The sequence below is a fragment of the Balaenoptera ricei genome, chromosome 16, assembly GCF_028023285.1.
Source record: "Balaenoptera ricei isolate mBalRic1 chromosome 16, mBalRic1.hap2, whole genome shotgun sequence".
Taxonomy (NCBI): domain Eukaryota; kingdom Metazoa; phylum Chordata; class Mammalia; order Artiodactyla; family Balaenopteridae; genus Balaenoptera; species Balaenoptera ricei.
This window is the reverse complement of record NC_082654.1, coordinates 32364188-32385970: the sequence shown is the minus strand read 5'-3', so window position 1 is coordinate 32385970 and position 21783 is coordinate 32364188. Positions and strand designations below refer to the sequence as shown.

The 21783-nt window shown below is 37.9% G+C and overlaps 1 protein-coding gene across 1 annotated transcript in view; it reads left to right on the top strand.

Annotated features, from left to right (window-relative positions):
• CC2D2B (coiled-coil and C2 domain containing 2B) overlaps positions 1-21783 on the top strand; it is a 109179-nt gene that overhangs the window by 76444 nt on the left and 10952 nt on the right. The window contains 6 exon segments of the mRNA XM_059899697.1: positions 3369-3465; positions 10736-10834; positions 13334-13516; positions 13659-13856; positions 16995-17084; positions 19686-19799. Of these exon segments, the coding sequence (XP_059755680.1) occupies positions 3369-3465; positions 10736-10834; positions 13334-13516; positions 13659-13856; positions 16995-17084; positions 19686-19799 (781 nt within the window).

Below are 21783 nucleotides of genomic sequence, written 5' to 3'. Positions count from 1 at the left end.
CACTGCCCTAAAAATGCCGTGTGCTTCACCCATTTATCCATTCATCCTTCCCCTGGAACCTCTGGCAACCACTGATCCTTTCACTGCCACCATAGTTTTACATTTTCCAGAGTGTCATTGCATTTCAGGGTTCTCCATAAAAGCAGAACTAACAGGGTGTGTGTGTGTGTGTGTGTGTGTGTGTGTGTGTGTGTGTGTGTGTCTGTTTGACTCTCTTTACCCTCTGTAATAGGGGTGCGCCTCATCCAATTGGTTGAAGGCTTAATAGAAAAAAGACTTACCCCACTTAGGAAGAGGGAATTCTGCCAGCACACTGGCTTCAGACTTGAACTGCAGCTCTTCCCTGGGCTTCCAGGCTGCCAGCTTACCCTGCAGAGTTTGGGCTTGCCTTCCCCCCACAATCACGTGAGCCACTGTTACAGAGCGTAGTTTGCCTTACTCAACGTCTACTGACTTTTTTAATGTGGAAAGAACACTTAACGTGACATCTACCCTTTTAACAAATTTTTAAGTGTGCAGTATACTACTGCTGAATGTAGGTAAAATGTTGTACAGCAGATCTAGAGCTTATTCATCTTGCTTCCCTGAAGTTTTACGCCTGTTGATTAGTAACTCCCCGTTTCCCCCTCCCCCCAGCCCCTGGCAACCACCATTCTGCTCTTTGACTCTATGAATTTGACTACTTTAGATGCCACATATAGGTGTAATCATGCAGTCTTTTTATGACTGGTCTATTTCATTTAGTGTAATGTCCTCAAGGTTCATCCATGTTGCCACATATTGCAGAATTTCCTTCTTTTTAAAGGGTGAGCAGTATTCCGTATATATACCGCATTTTCTTTATCCATTCATCTGTCAACAGACATTTAGCATACTTCCGTACCTTGGCTGTGTGAATAGTGCTGCAGTGAACATAAGAGTGCTAACATCTCTTTGATATTCTGATTCAGTTCTTTTGGATAAATACCTAGAAATGGGATTGCTAGATCATATGGTAGTTCTATTTTTAATTTTTTGAGGAACCTGCGTAACGTTTTCCATAGCAGCTGCACCATTTTACATTCCCACCAACAGTGTGCAGGGGCTCCAATTTTACACACCTTCACCAGCACTTGTTACTTTATTTTATTTTTTTGATAATAGCCATCCTAGCAAGTGTGAAGTGATATCTCATTGTAGCTTTGATTGCATTTCCCTGATTATTACTGAGTGTTTTATTATTAGCAATTTTGAGCGTTTTTTCATGTATCTATTAGCCATTTGTATGTCATTTTTGGAAAATGTCCATTCAAGTTTTAGTACATTTTAAAATCAGATTGTTAGCTTTTTTACTATTGAGTTGTATGAGCTCTTCATGTATGTTGGAGATTAACCCCCTTATAATACATATGGTTTGCAAATATTTTCTCCCACTCCATAAGTTGCCCTTGCACTCTGACGATTATTTTCTTTGCTGTGCAGGTTTACAGTTTGATATAGTTCCACTTTTTTATTTTTGCTTTTGTTGCCTGTGCTTTGGTATCATGTCCATGAAATTATTGCCACAACCAATGATGTCATGAAACTTTTCCCTGTATTTTCTTCTAGAAGCTTTACAGTTTCAGGTCTTACATTTTAAATCTTTAATTCATTTTGAGTTGAATGTTGTGTATGGTATAAGATAAAGATCAAATTTGATTCTTTTTTTTATTAACATCTTTATTGGAGTATAATTGCTTTACAATGGTGCGTTAGTTTCTGCTTTATAACAAAGTGAATTAGCTATATATATACATATATCCCCATATCTCCTCCCTCAAATTTGATCCTTTTGGACATAGTTTTACCAACACCATTTGTTGAAGAGATAGTCCTTTCTTCATTGAGTAGTCTTGGCACCCTTGTCAAAGACCGGTTGACCTGACATAGATGCAGGGATTTATATCTAGGCTCTCTATTCTGTACCACTGGTCTATATGGCTGTTTTTAGGCCAGACTGTTTTGATTACTGTAACTTCGTAATATATGTATTTTGAAATCAGGAAGTGGGATCTCCAGCTCCTCCTTCTCAGGGTTCATATTTGATGCTAAAGCTATATAAATAGGTTTTTGTAATTGAAAATAAAGTACACTGATCAAGACAAATTTAAAATGTAGAACTTAAAATTGTTCTCTAAACTCAATTAGCAATTTTCAGTTGTTACTTCCTATACATCTTTAGCTCTCCCTTGGGTAAAAGGAATATAAAGAACTGTCAACTACATCTGTTATCAAAGTCCTTTCTCTTTTCCTGGTGCCCTTACCCCCTTCTCTTGCCAATCTTGTTCAGCTCCCTCAATTTCTGCAGATCATATGGTTCTTGACTATTTGCATGGTTTTTTGATGGCATCCCTCTGACTTTTTTTTTTTTAACATCTTTATTGGAGTATAATTGCTTTACAATGCTGTGTTAGTTTCTGCTTTATAACAGAGTGAATCAGCTATACATATACATGTATCCCCATATCTCTTCCCTCTTGCATCTCCCTCCCTCCCACCCTCCCTATCCCACCCCTCTAGGTGATCACAAAGCACCGAGCTGATCTCCCTGTGCTATGCGGCTGCTTCCCACTAGCTATCGATTTTACATTTAGTAGTGTATATGTTCATGCCACTCTCTCACTTTGTCCCAGCTTACCCTTCCCCCTCCCCGTGTCCTCAAGTCCATTCTCTAGTAGGTCTGCATCTTTATTCCCATCCTGCCCCTAGGTTCTTCATAACTTTTTTTTTTTTTTAGATTCCATATATATGTGTTAGCATACGGTATTTGTTTTTCTCTTTCTGACTTACTTCACTCTGTATGACAGACTCTAGGTCCATCCACCTCACTACAAATAACTCAATTTTGTTTCTTTTTATGGCTGAGTAATATTCCATTGTATATATGTGCCACATCTTCTTTATCCATTCATCTGTAGACGGACACTTAGGTTGCTTCCATGTCCTGGCTATTGTAAATAGTTCTGCAATGAACATTGGGGTGCATGTATCTTTACGAATTATGGTTTTCTATGGGTATATGCCCAGGAGTGGGATTGCTAGATCATTTGATAGTTATATTTTTAGTTTTTTAAGGAACCTCCATACTGTTCTCCATAGTGGTTGTACCAATTTACATTCCCACCAACAGTGTAAGAGCGTTCCCTTTTCTCCACACCCTCTCCAGCATTTATTGTTTATAGATATTTTGATACTGGCTTTAATGAAAGATAGCAGTTGTCCTGAAAGCACATAGATTTTCTTATCTTACACTTTATAAAAGAAAATAATACAGGCAATTTTATAGTCCTTTATGAATAATGCTTTTATAAAATCAATTAAGCATTTACATATATTTTTCTTATTTACAGCTTACCAGGACATGATTATAATGTCTCAAGCTTATCTAAAATAAAAGATAATATATATATCAACATTTTTGATGAAATGATTATTGAAAAACATGAGGTAAAGTAAAATAATTATAATAATCAATGTTGAAATAATTATAAGTTCAGACTGAATGAAGTCTATTAACATATTTGTAAATTTGGTTTTAGATACAATATCTATTTCCAACATTTTCTAAAAAGGATATGGGGCAACTTGAAATAAAATCAGACATATGACAAGTCAATTCAAAAATAACAGGGATCATAAACCACATATAAGAGGAGGAGAGATAAATATACCAAGAATTTGGGAAAAGTATATTTCTGCAATTGAACGTTACATTTACATGTGAACTTCCTGGTAGCCAAGCTTTAGTGTATTTTTAAGGTTTGCTGCACTAAGCATATTTACTATGATAAAGGTATATACATTAAGATGCTTTACATTGTTTACTGACATGTAGCAAGATATCCAAAAGCAGTGGTTATGAACTGAAGGCAGGAATCTGGGGTATTGGCAGCTTTTTTCAAACTTCGGCCCTTCCCCAGATTCAGGTAAATAGCAACAACAATCCCAGGGCTTGGAAACTGAATGCCATGGCTTTCTTGATATTCTTAACAAAATTGTCTATTATGATCACAGAGTACTGCCAGTGGGGTTGGTCGTGGTGGTAAATGCCAAACCCATTTATGTCTAGTCCCTGCTTCCCTTACTACACATACTTTCTCTAATTAAAAAACTAGGATTATTGAGGCATAATTAGCATATAATAAACTGCACATAATTAAAGTGTATACTTTGACAAGTTTTGACACATATATACCCATGAAACCATCATCAAAGTCAAGATAATGAACATATCCACCACCCTCAAAGGTTTTCCCCTGCCATGTTAGAATACCTCCCTCCTTCCTTTCCTTCCTCCCACCCCAGGCAACCACTGACCTGCTTTCTGTAACTATAGTTTACATTTTCTGGAATTTTATAGAAATGGCATCATACAGTATGCACTTTTTTCCCCTTGGTCTGTGCTTCTTGGCCATCTGGATGTCTTCTCTGGAGAAATGTCTATTTAGGTCTTCTGCCCATTTTTGGATTGGGGTGTTTGTTTCTTTGATATTGAGCTGCATGAACTGTTTATATATTTTGGAGATTAATCCTTTGTCCGTTGATTCATTTGCAAATACTTTGTCCCATTCTGAGGGTTGTCTTTTCGTCTTGTTTATGGTTTCCTTTGCTGTGCAAAATCTTTGAAGTTTCATTAGGACCCATTTGTTTATTTTTGTTTTTATTTCCATTACTCAAGGAGGTGGATCAAAAAAGATCTTGCAGTGATTTATGTCAAAGAGTGTTCTTCCAATGTTTTCCTCTAAGAGTTTTATAGTGTCCAGTCTTACATTTAGGTCTCGAATCCATTTTGAGTTTATTTTTGTGTATGGTGTTAAGGAGTGTTCTAATTTCATTCTTTTACATATAGCTGTCCAGTTTCCCCAGCACCACTTATTGAGGAGACTGTCTTTTCTCTATTGTATATCTTTGCCTCCTTTGTCATAGATTAGTTGATCATAGGTTCGTGGGTTTATCTCTGGGCTTTCTATCTTGTTCCATTGATCTATGTTTCTGTTTTTGTGCCAGTACCATATTGTCTTGATTACTGTAGCTTTGTAGTATAGTCTGAAGTCAGGGAGTCTGATTCCTCCAGCTCCGTTTTTTTCCTTCAAGACTGCTTTAGCTATTCGGGGTCTTTTGTGTCTCCCTACAAATTTTAAGATGATTTGTTCTAGCTCCATAAAAAATGCCATTGGTAATTTGATAGGGATTGCATTGAATCTGTAGATTGCTTTGGGTAGTATAGTCATTTCCACAATATTGATTCTTCCAATCCAAGAACATGGTATATCTCTCCTTCTGTGTGTATCATCTTTAATTTCTTTCTTCAGTGTCTTATAGTTTTCTGCATACAGGTCTTTTGTCTCCCTAGGTAGGTTTATTCCTAGGTATTTTATTATTTTTGTTGCAATGGTAAATGGGAGTGTTTCCTTAATTTCTCTTTCAGATTTTTCATCATTAGTGTATAGGAATGCAAGAGATTTCTATGCATTAACTTTGTATCCTGCAACTTTACCAAATTCATTGATTAGCTCTAGTAGTTTTCTGGTGGCATCTTTAGGATTCTCTATGTACAGTATCATGTCATCTGCAAACAGTGACAGTTTTACTTCTTCTTTTCCAATTTGGATTCCTTTTATTTCTTTTTCTTCTCTGATTGCCATGGCTAGGACTTCCAAAACTATGTTGAATAATAATGGTGAGAGTGGACATCCTTGTCTTGTTCCTGATCTTAGAGGAAATGCATTCAGTTTTTCACCATTGAGAATGATGTTTGCTGTGGGTTTGTCATATATGGCCTTTATTATGTTGAGGTAGGTTCCCTCTGTGCCCACTTTCTGGAGACTTTTTATCATAAATAGGTGTTGAATTTTGTCAAAAGCTTTTTCTGCATCTATTGAGATGGTCATATGGTTTTTATTCTTCAATTTGTTAATATGGTGTACCACATTGATTGATTTGCATATATTGAAGAATCCTTGCATCCCTGGGATAAATCCCACTTGATCATGGTGTATGATCCTTTTCATGTGTTGTTGGATTCTGTTTGCTAGTATTTTGTTGAGGATTTTTGCATCTATATTCATCAGTGATATTGGTCTGTAATTTTCTTTTTTTGTAGTATCTTTGTCTGGTTTTGGTATCAGGGTGATGGTGGCCTCATAGAATAACTTTGGGAGTGTTCCTTCCTCTGCAATTTTTTAGAAGAGTTTGAGAAGGATGGGTGTTAGCTCTTCTCTAAATGTTTGATAGAGTTCACCTGTGAAGCCATCTGGTCCCAGACTTTTGTTTGTTGGAAGATTTTAAATCACAGTTTCTTGTGTGATTGGTCTTGTGATTGGTCTGTTCATATTTTCTATTTCTTACTGGTTCAGTCTTGGAAGGTTATACCTTTCTAAGAATTTGTCCATTTCTTCCAGGTTGTCCATTTTATTGGCATAGAGTTGCTTGTAGTAGTCTCTTAGGATGCTTTGTATTTCTGCGGTGTCTGTTGTAACTTCTCCTTTTTCATTTCTAATTTTATTGATTTGAGGCTTCTCCCTCTTTTTCTTTCTTTTTTTTTAAAAATTAATTAATTAATTTATTTATTTATTTTTGGCTGTGTGGGTCTTCGTTTCTGTGTGAGGGCTTTCTCTAGTTGTGGCAAGCGGGGGCTACTCTTCATCGCGGTGCGCAGGCCTCTCACTATCGCGGCCTCTCTTGTTGCGTAGCACAGGCTCCAGACGCGCAGGCTCAGTAACTGTGACTCACGGGCCTAGTTGCTCTGCGGCTTGTGGGATCTTCCCAGACCAGGGCTCGAACCCATGTCCCCTGCATTAGCAGGCAGATTCTCAACCACTGCGCCACCAGGAAAGCCCTCCCTCTTTTTCTTGATGAGTCTGGCTAATGGTTTATCAATTTTGTTTATCTTCTCAAAGAACCAGATTTTAGTTTTATTGATCTTTGCTACTGCTTTCTTTGTTTCTATTTCATTTATTTCTGCTCTGATCTTTATGATTTCTTTCCTTCTGCTAACTTAGGGTTTTGTTTGTTCTTCTTTCTCTAGTTCCTTTAGGTGTAAGGTTAGATTGTTTATTTGAGATGTTTCTTGTTTCTTGAGGTAGGACTGTATTGCCATAAACTTCCCTCTTAGAACTGCTTTTGCTGCATCCAATAGGTGTTGGATCATCGTGTTTTCATTGTCATTTGTCTCTAGGTATTTTTTGATTTCCTCTTTGATTTCTTCAGTGATCTCTTGGTTATTTAGTAACGTATTGTTTAGCCTCCATATGTTTGTGTTTTTCACGTAGTTTTCCCTGTAATTCATTTCTAATCTCATAGCGTTGTGGTCAGAAAAGATGCTTGACATGATTTCAATTTTCTTAAATTTACCGAGGCTTGATTTGTGACCCAAGATGTGAGCTATCCTGGAGAATGTTCCGTGTGCACTTGAGAAGAAAGTGTTATCTGCTGTGTTTGGATGGAATGTCCTATAAATATCTATTAAATCTATCTGGTCTATTGTGTCATTTAAAGCTTGTGTTTCCTTATTTATTTTCATTTTGGATGATCTGTCCATTGGTGTAAGTGAGGTGTTAAAGTCCCCCACTATTATTGTGTTACTGTCCATTTCCTCTTATAGCTGTTAGCAGTTGCCTTATGTATTGAGGTGCTCCTGTGTTGGGTGCATAAATATTTACAATTGTTATATCTTCTTCTTGGATTGATCCCTTAATCATTATGTAGTGTCCTTCCTTGTCTTTTGTAACATTCTTTACTTTAAAGTCTATTTTATCTGTTATGAGTATTACTACTCCAGGTTTCTTTTGATTTCCATTTGCATGGAATATCTTTTTCCATCTCCTCACTTTCAGTCTGTGTGTGTCCCTAGGTCTGAAGTGGGTCTCTTGTAGACAGCAAATATATGGGTCTCGTTTTTGTATCTGTTCAGCAAGCCTGTGTCTTTTGGTTGGAGCATTTAATCCATTCACGTTTAAGGTAATTATCAATATGTATGTTCCTATTACCATTTTCTTAATTTTGGGGGGTTTGTTTTTGTAGGTCCTTTTCTTCTCTTGTGTTTCCCACTTAGAGAAGGTCCTTTAGCATTTGTTGTAGAGCTGGTTTTGTGGTGCTGAATTCTCTTAGCTTTTGCTTGTCTGTAAAGCTTTTGATTTCTCCATCGAATGTGAATGAGATCCATGCCGGGTAGTGTAATCTTGGTTGTAGGTTCTTCCCGTTCATCACTTTAAGTATATCATGCCACTCCCTTCTGGCTTGTAGAGTTTCTGCTGAGAAATCAGCTGTTAACCTTATGGGAGTTCCCTTGTATGTTATTTGTCGTTTTTCCCTTGCTGCTTTCAATAATTTTTCTTTGTCTTTAATTTTTGCCACTTTGATTACTATGTGTCTCGGCGTGTTTCTCCTTGGGTTTATCCTGTATGGGACTCTCTGCGCTTCCTGGACTTGGGTGGCTATTTCCTTTCCCATGTTAGAGAAGTTTTTGATCATAATCTCTTCAAATATTTTCTCTGGTCCTTTCTCTCTCTCTTCTCCTTTTGGGACCCCTATAATGCGAATGTTGTTGCATTTAATGTTGTCCCAGAGGTCTCTTAGGCTGTCTTCATTTCTTTTCATTCTTTTTTCTTTATTCTGTTCCACAACAGTGAATTCCACCATTCTGTCTTCCAGGTCACTTATCCGTTCTTCTGCCTCAGTTATTCTGCTATTGATTCCTTCTAGTGTAGTTTTCATTTCAGTTATTGTATTGTTCACCTTTGTTTGTTTGTTCTTTAATTCTTCTAGGTCTTTGTTAAACATTTCTTGCATCTTCTCGATCTTTGCCTCCATTCTTTTTCCGAGGTCCTGGATCATCTTCACTATCATTATTCTGAATTCTTTTTCTGGAAGTTTGCCTATCTCACTTCATTTAGTTGTTTTTCTGGGGTTTTATCTTGTTCCTTCATCTGGTACATAGCCCTCTGCCTTTTCATCTTGTCTGTCTTTCTGTGAATGTGGCTGTTGTTCCACAGGCTGCAGGATTGTAGTTCTTCTTGCTTCTGCTGTCTGCCTTCTGGTGGATGAGGCTATCTAAGAGGCTTGTGCAAGTTTCCTGATGGGAGGGACTGGTGGTGGGTAGAGCTGACTGTTGCTCTGGTGGGCAGAGCTCAGTAAAACTTTAATCCGTTTGACTGCTGATGGGTGGGGCTGGGTTCCCTCCCTGTTGGTTGTTTGGCCAGAGGCAGCCCAACACTGGAGGCTACCTGGGCTCTTTGGTGGGGCTAATGGCAGACTCTGGGAGGGCTCACGCCAAGGAGTGCTTCCCAGAACTTCTGCTGCCAGTGTCCTTGTGCCCATGGTGAGCCATAGCCACCCCCGCCTCTGCAGGAGACCCTCTAACACTAGCGGGTAGGTCTGGTTCAGTCTCCCCTGGGGTCACTGCTCATTCCCCTGGGTCCCGATGCACACACTACTTTGTGTGTGCCCTCCAAGAGTGGATCCTCTGTTTCCCCCAGTTCTGTCGAAGTCCTACAATCAAATCCCACTAGCCTTCAAAGTCTGATTCTCTAGGAATTCCTCCTCCTGTTGCCGGACACCCAGGTTGGGAAGCCTGACGTGGGGCTCAGAACCTTCACTCCAGTGGGTGGACTTCTGTGGTATAAGTGTCCTCCAGTCTGTGAGTCACCCATCCAGCAGTTATGGGATTTGATTTTACTGTGATTGTGGCCCTCCTACCATCTCATTGTGGCTTCTCCTTTGTCTTTGGATGTGGGGTATCTTTTTTGGTGAGTTCCAGTGTCTTCCTGTCGATGATTGTCCAGCAGCTAGTTGTGATTCTGGTGTTCTCACAAGAGGGAATGAGAGCACGTCCTTCTACTCTGCCATCTTGGTTCAGCTAGGGGCACATACTTTTAAGATTGTATTTCTGCTTCATGAATTGATTCCTTTATCATTATGAAATATTCCCCTTTATCCCTGGTTATATTCTTTTTCTTAAATCTACTTTGTATGTTATAAATATGGTGATTCCAGCTTTCTTTTAATTAGTGGTTGTATGTATGATATATCTTTTTCTTTCTTTTCTTCTTATTTTTTTTCTTTTAACCTGTGTCTTTATATTTAAAATAGGTTTACTTTAGACAGCATATAGTTGGGCCTTGCTTTTTTGTTCAGTATAACAATCTCTACCTTTTAATGAATGGCTATTTACATTTTGTGTAATTATTGACCTGGTTGGGTTCCTTCTTCCTATTTGCTTTCTGCTGTCCCATCAGTTCTTTGTTCCTTTTTCTTTTTTTCCTCCCTTTTTTGGATTAATAGAGTTCTTTTATGATTCTGTCACACTTCCACTATTGGCTTATTAGCTATACTTCTTTTATTTCTTAATTGTTGCTCTAGGTTTTATTATATATTCTTTATCACAGTCTATCTTTATATAATATTATGCCACTTCATATATAGTGTAAGAACAGGATATTACTATACTTCCATTTCCCTTCCTGTGCTTTGTGTTAGTGTTATCATACATTTTCCTTATATGTATGTCATAAACTCCACAGCAGGTCATTATTATTGCTTTAAATAGTCAATTATCTTTTAAAGAAATTTTTTAAAGTGAGAAAAAAAATCTTTTCTATTTACTCTTTGGTTTCTTTTTAAAAAGGAAGAGAATTTTTTGTACTTACCTCCATGTTTGTGTGAAATTATCTATCACATGATATAGAATGAGTAATAGAAAAATTATTTATTTTAATAGGATCACTGTTTCAAGAGCTGCAGTGGTCATTCATATATAAGAAAGAATTGGCTTGGATCCATTGTCTTCCCTTTCTCTGCCCTCCTGCAACAATCTGAGGTAATAGAAAATGATTCTTTGCTAATTATTCTAAATTTTTGTCTCTGGCTAATAGAAATACCTGTGTCTTTGAGTCAGATTCTGACTGGCAGGTTGATAAGTCAGTCAAAATGATCCTGTATTCAACTGCCCCATGGGTGTTGGAGTATTTGAAGGTTTTAGCTGTCTCTGGAATAGGAGACACCCACAAATTTATTTCATATATTTTTAGAGTGTTCATTGATGAAGAACAGGACAGGTAGCCTTAGATCTTAAAGCAACATTCATATTTGCTCATAATAGTTTTGTAAGACCAGATTCATAAATATTCTGATTAATGACATTCCTTTGTAACCACGAGTTCCAGGAGTTTCAGCTCCTCAAACGCTGTTTATTGATAATGGTGAGACTGATGATTAACATCTGTGTCTGTGGTACCCCCAGAGGGCTCTGCTGTTGGGTTTTGCAGCAAGAATATGCCTACATGGCCAGCAAAATATAAAAACCCCAGTCTAGATTTCATTTGGGGCCTTGTAACTTACAGAGATATGCCAGTTACAGATGATTCAGAAATGAATTTTCTACCTCAAGGAGTTCATTGTCTATAGAAGAAAACAACCATTTCAGTACAACATGGTAATGCTGTAGGGCTTTGATAGGGGCATGAGATTGGTACTCTGAGAACAATGAGTAAGGAGTACACTAACCTTCCTGGTTCGGAGGGGTTCGGGGTAGGTAAGAGGGGAATGAGGAGGAGGATGAAAGATCAGGGGAATATTTACAGAGGAGATAACTTTTAATCAAGTCCCTAAAGATGCATTTATCAAGCACATGAAGTCATTTGACTCAGAAGGAATTATGTGTGTATCAGTTAGTACTGTATTCAGTCATATGCAATAGAAAACCTGACTCACAGTGGCTGATGTAAGAGGTCTATTTATCTCACAAAAAAGAAGTCTAGATGCCAGTGCATCTGCTCAAGAATATCATCAAGGATCCAAGCTACTTTTATCTTTCTGTTCTACTCTCCTTATCATGTGACTTTCATCCTCATAATTGCACCTCCAGCCTCATAGTCATGCTGCAGACAGGAGGTGGGGTGAAGCAAGAAGGGGCAGTGCCTGTATCAGGAAAACAGACACTTCCCCAGAAAACCTCTCAGACTTCTCGCATTTTACTTATGTGACTTGGTCACTACATGGCTGTCATGTTACCACCTAAAACTGTTGGTAAGAAAGGAGAAGAGGGGCTTCCCTGGTGGCGCAGTGGTTGAGAATCTGCCTGCTAATGCAGGGGACACGGGTTCGAGCCTTGGTCTGGGAAGATCCCACATGCCGCGGAGCAACTAGGCCCGTGAGCCACAACTACTGAGCCTGCGCGTCTGGAGCCTGTGCCCCGCAACAAGAAAGGCCGCGACAGTGAAAAGCCCGCGCACCGCGATGAAGAGTGGCCCCCGCTTGCCACAACTAGAGAAAGCCCTCGCACAGAAACGAAGACCCAACACAGACAAAAAAATAAAATAAATAAATAAATAAATAAAATCCAGCCATTCATATAAAAAAAAAAAAAAAAAAAGAAAGGAGAAGAGAATAGAGGAGAATAGAAACGTCTGCATATTATGCAATCACAGGATGTCATGAGGGAGCACGTTGAAAATACAAGTGCTGCAAATAAAGAGCAATGGAGATTTTAAATTGTTGGAAGTATAGGGCTTCCTACGTTTGTAAATCCCTGCAGATGTTTCTCAGTCTCGGGCCAGATGCTAGGATAGAGAGGTAGTTAAGAATGTGAGCTTCAAATGTGGACCAACCTGGGTTGTAATCCTGGCTCTACTACTCATTAGTGGTGTGATCTTGCACGAATTACTTACATGCTCTGAGCCCCAGTTTCCTTATCTATAAAATGGAGATAAGAGCGGTGTCTACCTCATTGAATAATATGATCTATATCAAGCACTTGGCAGAATGCCTTGTACATAGTAAGTGCTCAATAACTATTAGTTATATTAGTATTATTATTAGTTATTATTGTAAATTATCTCCTCCCAAACATGCGCGCACATACACACACACACACACACACACACACACACACCCACACACAAGATCCCTCCTCCAGTGGACTTTGGGTCATCCTTCCTGCTGTTACATTTTTTTTCCTCTTTCCAGACCCAATGCAAAATGTATCATGGTCTTTTAGCATTTTCTCTGAGCTTAAATTAGATGTTCTAAGAGCTTTTATCACTCTGGTCTGTTAACTTGCTTCATTGTTTCATCCCTTTCTTACTTCTGCCTTCTCCACATACTACATATTAGACAGGGACCCAGGGTGTCAAGGTTGCCTGTGAACAAATCATCATGGAGAACCTTACCATCCTTGTGCAAGTACCTATTTGTAGAATCAGCATGAACCCATGCAAGCCTGTTTCCTGCAATGGAGAAGACTGAACTGAGCTATACTATATTTGACTGATGTTTATTTTCATCATGCAGAATCCATTATACTGATTTACTCTTTCAGATTAGTGGAACATTTCAAGTAAATATTCCACCAGTTTTGCTTGGGTATACTTGGAGTGAGACTTATGTGTCTCCTAAAGAAGATTATAATGGACAGAATTTAAAAGAATGTACCTTCTTAAATATTTTTGCTACTATCGAACCTCAAATATCATATGCCATCTGTAATCCAGAACTAGACAAGGTAGGTTTTACACTGAATTATTTTCATATATACTATCAAAGAAGTGTTCATTTCAAAGCTGACAAAAATGAATGTTGGTTCTTGATATTTTCCTGTGGGGACAATATAGTACAATGTTGAAATATTTTAAACTTGATTCTAGTTTTCAGGTCAAATAGATGTTTTGGAGAGAGCACAGATTTTTAAAAAAAATTGTAAGGCATTATTTCCTAAACGAAGAATCACAACTACTGTTTTTAATGATGAAGGGATACAGATCATAGTAACAAGATATATCAAGGCATTGAATCCACCTCAACAACTCCTGGATATGTTTCTTCATGATTCTAATGCAACACTTGTAAGTTATATTTATTTTAGTAGCTTTATTGTGATATTCGTATACCATACAATTTGCCCTTCCAAAGCATAGAATTCAAAGGCTTTCAGTATATACACGGAGTTGTGCAACCATCACCACAGTAAATTTTAGAACATTTTGATCACTCCAAATTTATATTTATTTTAACTTGTTTACTTTTTAATATTAACTTTGAGTATAACTTTCTTATTAAAGTTACTTTACCTTCAGAGACAGTTTCCTGAGAGAGAAACCATCTATGTTGCAATGTGTTCTCTTGAGCACCAGATGGAAGAAAACATTTCTTCCTGATCCCCTTCACTTCTGCCCACTTGTACTAGAGAGTCACTGTTGCCACACCAGTTCATGTGACCATATCAGCTTCACAACTTTTCTGTCAAACTTTGAAAAATGACACAGAAAAATTCCTTTGACTTCGAGGCAAAATTAAGTTATGTTTCTAAAGGAGTTGTGCCCTTCTAAGGATTGCTTCTTGTTGTATGTGGGAGTAAAGAAACTACGTTTTTTTGTTTTTTGTTTTATTTATTTTTGGCTGCGTCGGGTCTTCGTTGCCGCATGCAGGCTTTCTCTAGTTGCGGCGAGCGGGGGCTATGCTTTGTTGCGGTGTGTGGGCCTCTCATTGCGGTGGCTTCTCTTGTTGCAGAGCACGGCCTCTAGGAGCGCGGGCTTCAGTAGTTGCAGCATGCGGGCTCAGTAGTTGTGGCGTATGGGCTTAGTTGTTCTGTAGCATGTGGGATCTTCCCGGACCAAGAATCAAACCCGTGTCCCCTGCATTGGCAGGCGGATTCTTAACCACTGTGCCACCAGGGAAGTCCAACTATGTTACGTTTTGCTCTGTAAACCGCCAACATAACACTTCCCACCCCATCCTTATGTGGCTTTATGCATATCTGTTATTTACCAGCTGACAAAAGAGACATGTACCTGTATTCATTATGGACTCAGAAGAGAATATAGCTTCTTCCACTTTGAGAAAGGAAAATATGAAATCAGAGATCTAGTCTCCCGTTTAAGAAAAAAATAAGCTTTGCAGACAGCTTTACTTTATAAGGTTGGAACAGCAGCACCATCCATGAAATACAAACCACAAATTTTACTATTTCTGAATTTCCTATATTGTTATTAATTTTGGTCTTAAGTTGATAGATTCCACAGAAGGTGATAAGTATCTTTTACCTCTTCCTCCATTAGAAAATTAGGTTAATAACGGATTTCTTGATCAAGAGCATCACCACTTACTAAAACGTACATGGAGAGAATAATCAATAAACAGGCTTTCTAGGATTTTTTTTAAGTCTTCTGCAACATTTATTGATAAACAGGAAAGGGGTTTTATTTACAGTTTTAAAGCTCTTTTTTGTCACTATTATTAGTAATTTTCTATCTATGTATGGTAATGTCCAGTTTTAAAAATACTTTATGATTTAAGACTTTAAATCATAAAATGTCTGTTTAGCTGATTAGTTCTCCCCTATACTTCTGAAAGAGAAATTGTACAGTACAAGAGTCATTCATTGGGATTAGATTAGTTACCTACTAGTCTGACATCTTAGGAAGGAGGTAATTGTTTTTTTTAATGATGGATAAACGTGCTGGTGTTTTGGATCTTATGATGCTGAGCATGTTCTGCACTGGTGCTAATGTTTAACATAATTTTATATTTACAAACATACCTGCTACCCAGAGGCAAGTAGTAATTTAGTCCATATGGACTATTGACCCCTCTTGAGACTGCAACATACACACTCCTAAACACACTCATACATAGTGTGTTTAGACTTTAAAGTATCTTAACTCATTTCTGGACACGAATGTGTTATAAACCTCCTGATTTCTAGCAACATATAAAAAAACACTGCTATTAAAAACACTTCACAAGTCATTGTCAGCCATTGCTGGCATTCTGTCACTAGAGAATACACAGCAATATCTGGTATGTTGCAAGCTTTCAAGATAGCCTGGATTTCAAAAGTTGGTCCATTAGTTGTATCTGATGGATGTAAATTTGCCTCCTAGTTCACTTTGTGTCAAGAGCTAAAACTGTGAACTTTCTCTTATTGGTGGGTAATAACTGAAAATAAAGATTTTATTTTCATGAAAAAATAAGCTTTGATTAAAGGGCATCTATGAAAAATCATTTATACCTTTTATTTATTCAGGCTTGATTGAATCAATAGGCTCTTCTCAGAAAATTTATATTATTTCCCAGTATAAAGCTCTTACCTGGATTCTTTAAGCTAAAATCAAAAGTCCTAGTTTAGATCACCTTTTGCTACACTCTGCTTTTCCATTACGGGTTTCTTCTTGCCTGTTTCCTGACACCCAAAGTCCAAGGAGATAATACTGCTCTCAGATTTCTTTCAAGGACAATCTTTGCCTTTTTAAAAAAGCATAAATCCTAGCTCCTTTGCTTCTCAAGGATTGTGAACCATGTTTAATTAATTGCATGAAGTCAGAAACATGACCAGTGTAGGAAGTCATAATAGTGCATACATAAATGGTAGCTATTGTAAATCAGTGAAAATTTTGGTGAACTTTCTGTGTTAGCTCATTGTTTATTTGTATTCCTTTCTTCTTTCCTACTCTAGTCCGAGTCCTTATCTCCAGCCCTATAGGGGGAACAATCCACAATAGAACTTCTGTTGTTGGAAAAAGTAGGCTGTACCAATAACTTCTTGCTGCAGCAACTTATAACTAGTTTTTATTAATAAAAATATATCTGATAGATTTTGAACCTAAAAGTAAATCAAACTTTTGCTATTCTTCAACATCTTTTTTCATTTTTTAAACAGTTATACTTTAAAGTATACATGTAATGTATCATGTTTAAATTTTTTATTTATTACAATGAAATGTAATGGTTAACATGCATGCTCTGAAGTCATGCTAACTTGGGCCCATTTCCCAGAGACCCGTATATTGTGTTAGTGTGTGACCCTGAGCAAGTTATCTTAGCACTCTAAGCTTGTTTCTTCTTTTGTAAAATAAAATTAATAATAGTGTGTACTTCATAGGCTTGTAGGATACACTAAATGTGATGACAGTGCATGTAAAGCACTGTGCTTGGTGATAGGCGTATAGTATGCTCTCAATAAATGTTAGTTAATATTATTTTAGGACCTCGTTGCTCGCTTTGTATCTTTGATTCCTCTTATGCCTGATGCACTGGATGAAAATGATGGTTTTGATATATGGATGACATCAGAGGTAACAAATTACATTTATAATTTAAATGTATAGTATTTCTTACTTGCTTTTCTTTTAAAGAAAACTTTTAAAAATTATTATGCACTTATGTAGTAATTTGCCTCGTGCAATTTGAAGGCATTTGATAATTTAATACATCATTTTCAGCTCTATAACAACCCATAAAAATAATTCTTAAAGACCAAAATTCTTATTCAACATTTTAAGTAGCTCATAATATTTAGATTCAACAGGAATTCCAGGAGTACAATATTATGACATTCTCCAGAGAGAAATATGGCTTGTTCACTACAGAGGTGGTCAGACCCTGAAGTCTAGCAGAAATACCACCACTTCCCAGAAGCTTTCCCCAGTTTTCCCACATCTGAATGAAGAGCTTGTATAGCAGTGCTCTTGCTTGGCACTTGGATTAAAATTGTCTTTAGACTGGTTGCCAAGTAAAATACAGGCCCCATGCAATATTTGGGACATATTTATACCAAAAAACTACTTGTTTATCTGAAATTCAAATTGAACTAGGCATCCTATTCCCCACCCCCCCACCGCAAGTGTGGCAGCCCTAATTAGAACACGTTTTCCATTCCACCTTAAACTATATTTAGTTGCTTATATACTGGCCCTATACCCACACACTGTACATATACATCCCAAGTTTAATCTTCTTGAATGATAAGGAAGATTTGATTCTTATTTATTTTTATATTCGTCACTTGTACATACTTTAAATTTAGCAAGTATTCAATATTTTTAATGGAAAATACCAGCATGATGGGAGCCTAAGAGAAGGACACTTTCCATCTGGAACTGATAGTCCTGGCACTTATCTAGAATGTTTTAGAGGTTAGATTTTGAGCAGAAATGGACTTAGGGGGCACAGGACTAACTTAGTAGGTCAGCTACCCTGCCTTCTGCTAAGTGGGAATAAGGGAGATACAAGCACGTGGTTTGTTTCAGGATCCAGTGATTCAAATCTGGTAAAACTCAAAGAGGTGTCAGTTAACTCTAGACTCTTCTTAGACTCTTCAAACTAATCAGAATGTGTTCAGGGGTATTATGATCCTGCAGAACATTGAAAGATAGCCTCTAAAGTAGCTAAAAATAACCATAAAATAACCATTCAGGCAAATACTAGTGCTCCCGAGTGCCCTCCAATCCAAACAATACCCATAATCAACAGGTTACCACAGTCATAGGCTTCCTCTTGGCTAATGTCTTCCCATTGACATGAACTGTTTGGACTTGGGATACCCATGAGTGAATAACTAATTAGATTGTCACAAGACAAGAGTTATTTCTCCTACCCAACAAACAGTCTTGGAGTCAAACAAACCTTGGTTCAAATCCTACTTCAACCATCTGATAGCTGTGTGACCTAAGATAAGTTATTTAGCTTCTTTGGACCTCAGTTTCCTCATCTGTGTCATACAGGGGTTTTGAAAGGATAGGCACCTGGAATGCAGTATGTTAGTTACCTGCTCTCATCCATTCCCTCCTTCTCTTATGAAATCCAATCAGGGGAACCTCCTTGGCCTGACATTGAAGACTACTCATAATCTGCTCTTCATTCTCCTGTTCACACACATCTTTCAGAAGAGCCATGTTACCGTCCTCCCTAGCCTCCATCCCTCACCATCACATTCAGCCGGTGTGTACTGACGTGGCCATATCAGTTGTTAAAACATTGAAATGCTTCCAGACTGGTAAATAGTCACTCCAAGAGCTCCCTGAGCGCCCCCTCCCCAAGCTCCCTGACCACCACAGCCCTTTCTCTGGGACTAATGAAATGGAAGCACATGTGCAGTCTAAATGGTGCAGCCGCTACTCAGCAATAACACATCATTTCCATATGAACATTTGGGCCTGTATATTTTATTAGATCCTTTGATTTTTCAAGCCAGAAATCCAGAGTTTTATATGAGATCTTCCAATTTTTAAAAGCATTTCGGGGCCAAACGAAACACACCTATCAACTAGAACTAGGTTACAGACCACTGGTCTGCCACCTCTGCTGTGCTTTTTCTCTCCTGCTACCACTGCTTTACTAGGCACCCTGTATTTGATTACACCCAGCCCAACTGTTCAGCTCTTTCAATTAAAGAAGTTTCCATCACTCTTTCTGATTGGGCTCCAACTCAGATCTCTTCCTCTCTTTCAGTTGAGAGCACTATATTGGTACAGGACAGAGTGTAGCTCCATTGACCAAAGGATTCCTTCCTCCAAAAACACTATGTGATTTCCCGTCAGGTGAAGTTCCTTAAAATATCAGCCAATATATCCCTGTTTTCCCAGGGTATTTGTCTCAAACAAAAATGCCCCATTTTGGAGGATAAAATTATTGGGTCACTTACACAGTATCCACATTAATTATCCCATGATAAAGGTGACCCTTATGTTCCAAGTTAATGTTCTCTCTTTCTAATGCCCTAGTGTTTTAACAGGCAAAGGGTGCTGGAGCTTTCGGCTTTGCAGTCATCTTAGTGACCTGGCAAGAATGTGTGTGTGAGGGTTTGGAGGGACTCTAAATCTGTTGGATGCTTGCATTACTCAACTTTCTCTCCTCCCCTCCTTTTCTGTGTCCTTGTTGCTTTTGTTTTGCCTTAGCGCTGCATCAGTTTGGCTATTGGAAATAAGGAGGAGCATGCCATACTTCTCTGTAATTTCTTCCTGTATTTTGGAAAGAAAGCTTTGGTCCTCCTAGGAACCTCGATGTTGGAAGTAAGTGTTGGACTTAATATTTAAATACTGTAAACAAAACTAATTAGCTTTTAGCTGCAAGTTTAAAAGACTTCAACCCCAAGTTTCCTTCTTTTCACAAGCTAATTAGGAAATATCCTAGGCGAACAATTATTTACTTAGGAGGATAATGTTCGTTCATGAAAATTTCTACAATGTAAAGAATAACTTCCTTTTGTTTTTCTTCTTCGTAAAGTAGTACAGATAATAGTGCTACTTCCTGGAGCTACTAATAATATTAAATTACATAGTAAGTATATGGCACTGGGAACAGCACCTGGTTTATGTGGAAAATGCTCAATAAATGGTGGTGGAAGGTGATGTAGTAATAGTTATAGTGGTAGTTATAGTGGTTGTTAACCATCATCACCACCATCATCTTTATGTGTCCCTAACACCATATTTTAAGATCCTTAAGAAGTACTTCTTCCCGTTTTCCACTGCTCAATTTTTTATTGTGGGCCAGAAATTTATGTTAACCTACCTGAAATTTTTACAACTTAATTATATACACCTGCATTCAAACCTCCAGAAGGCTGTCTTCTTTTGGACTGTTTCTATTTCTACTATGAATATCTTGATAAGTGTCAAAAACTTCCAGTCTTGTTTTATGGTTTTTGTCATGATCATTTATTTCTCTATATTCCCTTAATTTCCCCATATGATCCCCCTGCTGTAGTTTTGAGTGCCACTAGATGGCAGTAAACAGTCAACAATATTTCAACAAATATTTTTACAGTTTTACCTCTGAGTCAACACTAGGTGGCAGCACTCATCTGTGCGTTTCACCTCTGCTACCGGTTGAGGTGAAGCCTCTTTACTGTAAAGAAGATGAGCACAGTGCTAAAGAGCAGGAGCTTTGGAGTTCGGGAAGCCAGGCTACACAGCACGGTGTTGAGAGTATAGATTTGGAGGTCAAAGAGGATTTTAAAACCCAGCGATGACGTTTACTAACTGTACGATCTCAGCCTTATTTCTCTGAGCCTCACCTATCTCCTCCCCGAAAAGGAGTAATTCCATCTACTGTTACCCTAGACAAGCTCTTAACCTCTTATTCTTCATGTGAAAGATGGGCATGATAATCATCCCTACCTCACAGAATCTGGAATTCATGTAAGAAGATTAGTGTGAGTGCTGAATACAGTACCTGGGGTATAGAAATACTCAATAAATGTTAAATAGTCATTATTGTTGTTACCTGAAATTTTTATTCTTTGCTAATTAAGAAAGGTTTATGCTTCAAAAGTATGTGCAGAGCAAAATAACAACATAATGACTACTTTTATTCCTCAGGTGCTTTCCTGTATAATTTCTCTCTGGCCTCTAACTCTGTATCTTGTTCACAAAATTAATTTTATGGCTTTTCAACTTCACTTGGCTTTTCAGAGCCTTAGGCAAAATTCCATTCCCTAACTCTGCACGGTGTTCACCCTTGGTCTCCAAGTATATTCTACATAAAGCAGGGCTAATCCATATAGCACCTTTGTGTGAATTACACAAAAGCGCCCCTACCTCAAAACCCTTTAGTACTAGCTATTGGGAATTGGTCATAATATACTGATTTTGTTAGGACAACATATTTTATTGCTGTGAGGGTACACCCTTCAGGACCATACGTGGCAGCACTAGCTCAAAATTTCTCTCATTTGAATCCAACCTGAGGATTTTGGTTGCTTTGGTTTTATCCTTTACAAAAAAATCGTAAAGGTCCTAAAAAAGGCTTTTAAAAATCAGAGATACCAGGGAGTTCCCTTGTGGTCTAGTGGCTAGAATTCTGGGCTCTCACTGCCGTGGCCCGGGTTCAATCCCTGGTCAGGGAACTGAGATTCCCGCAAGCTGTGCGGCAAGGCAAATAAATAAATAATACAGGAATAAAGAATAACTAAGGTAACTGGCAATATTATCTATTAAAAAATCAGAGATATCATATGCTTACGCTATAATTTCCACATACAAAAATGAGTTA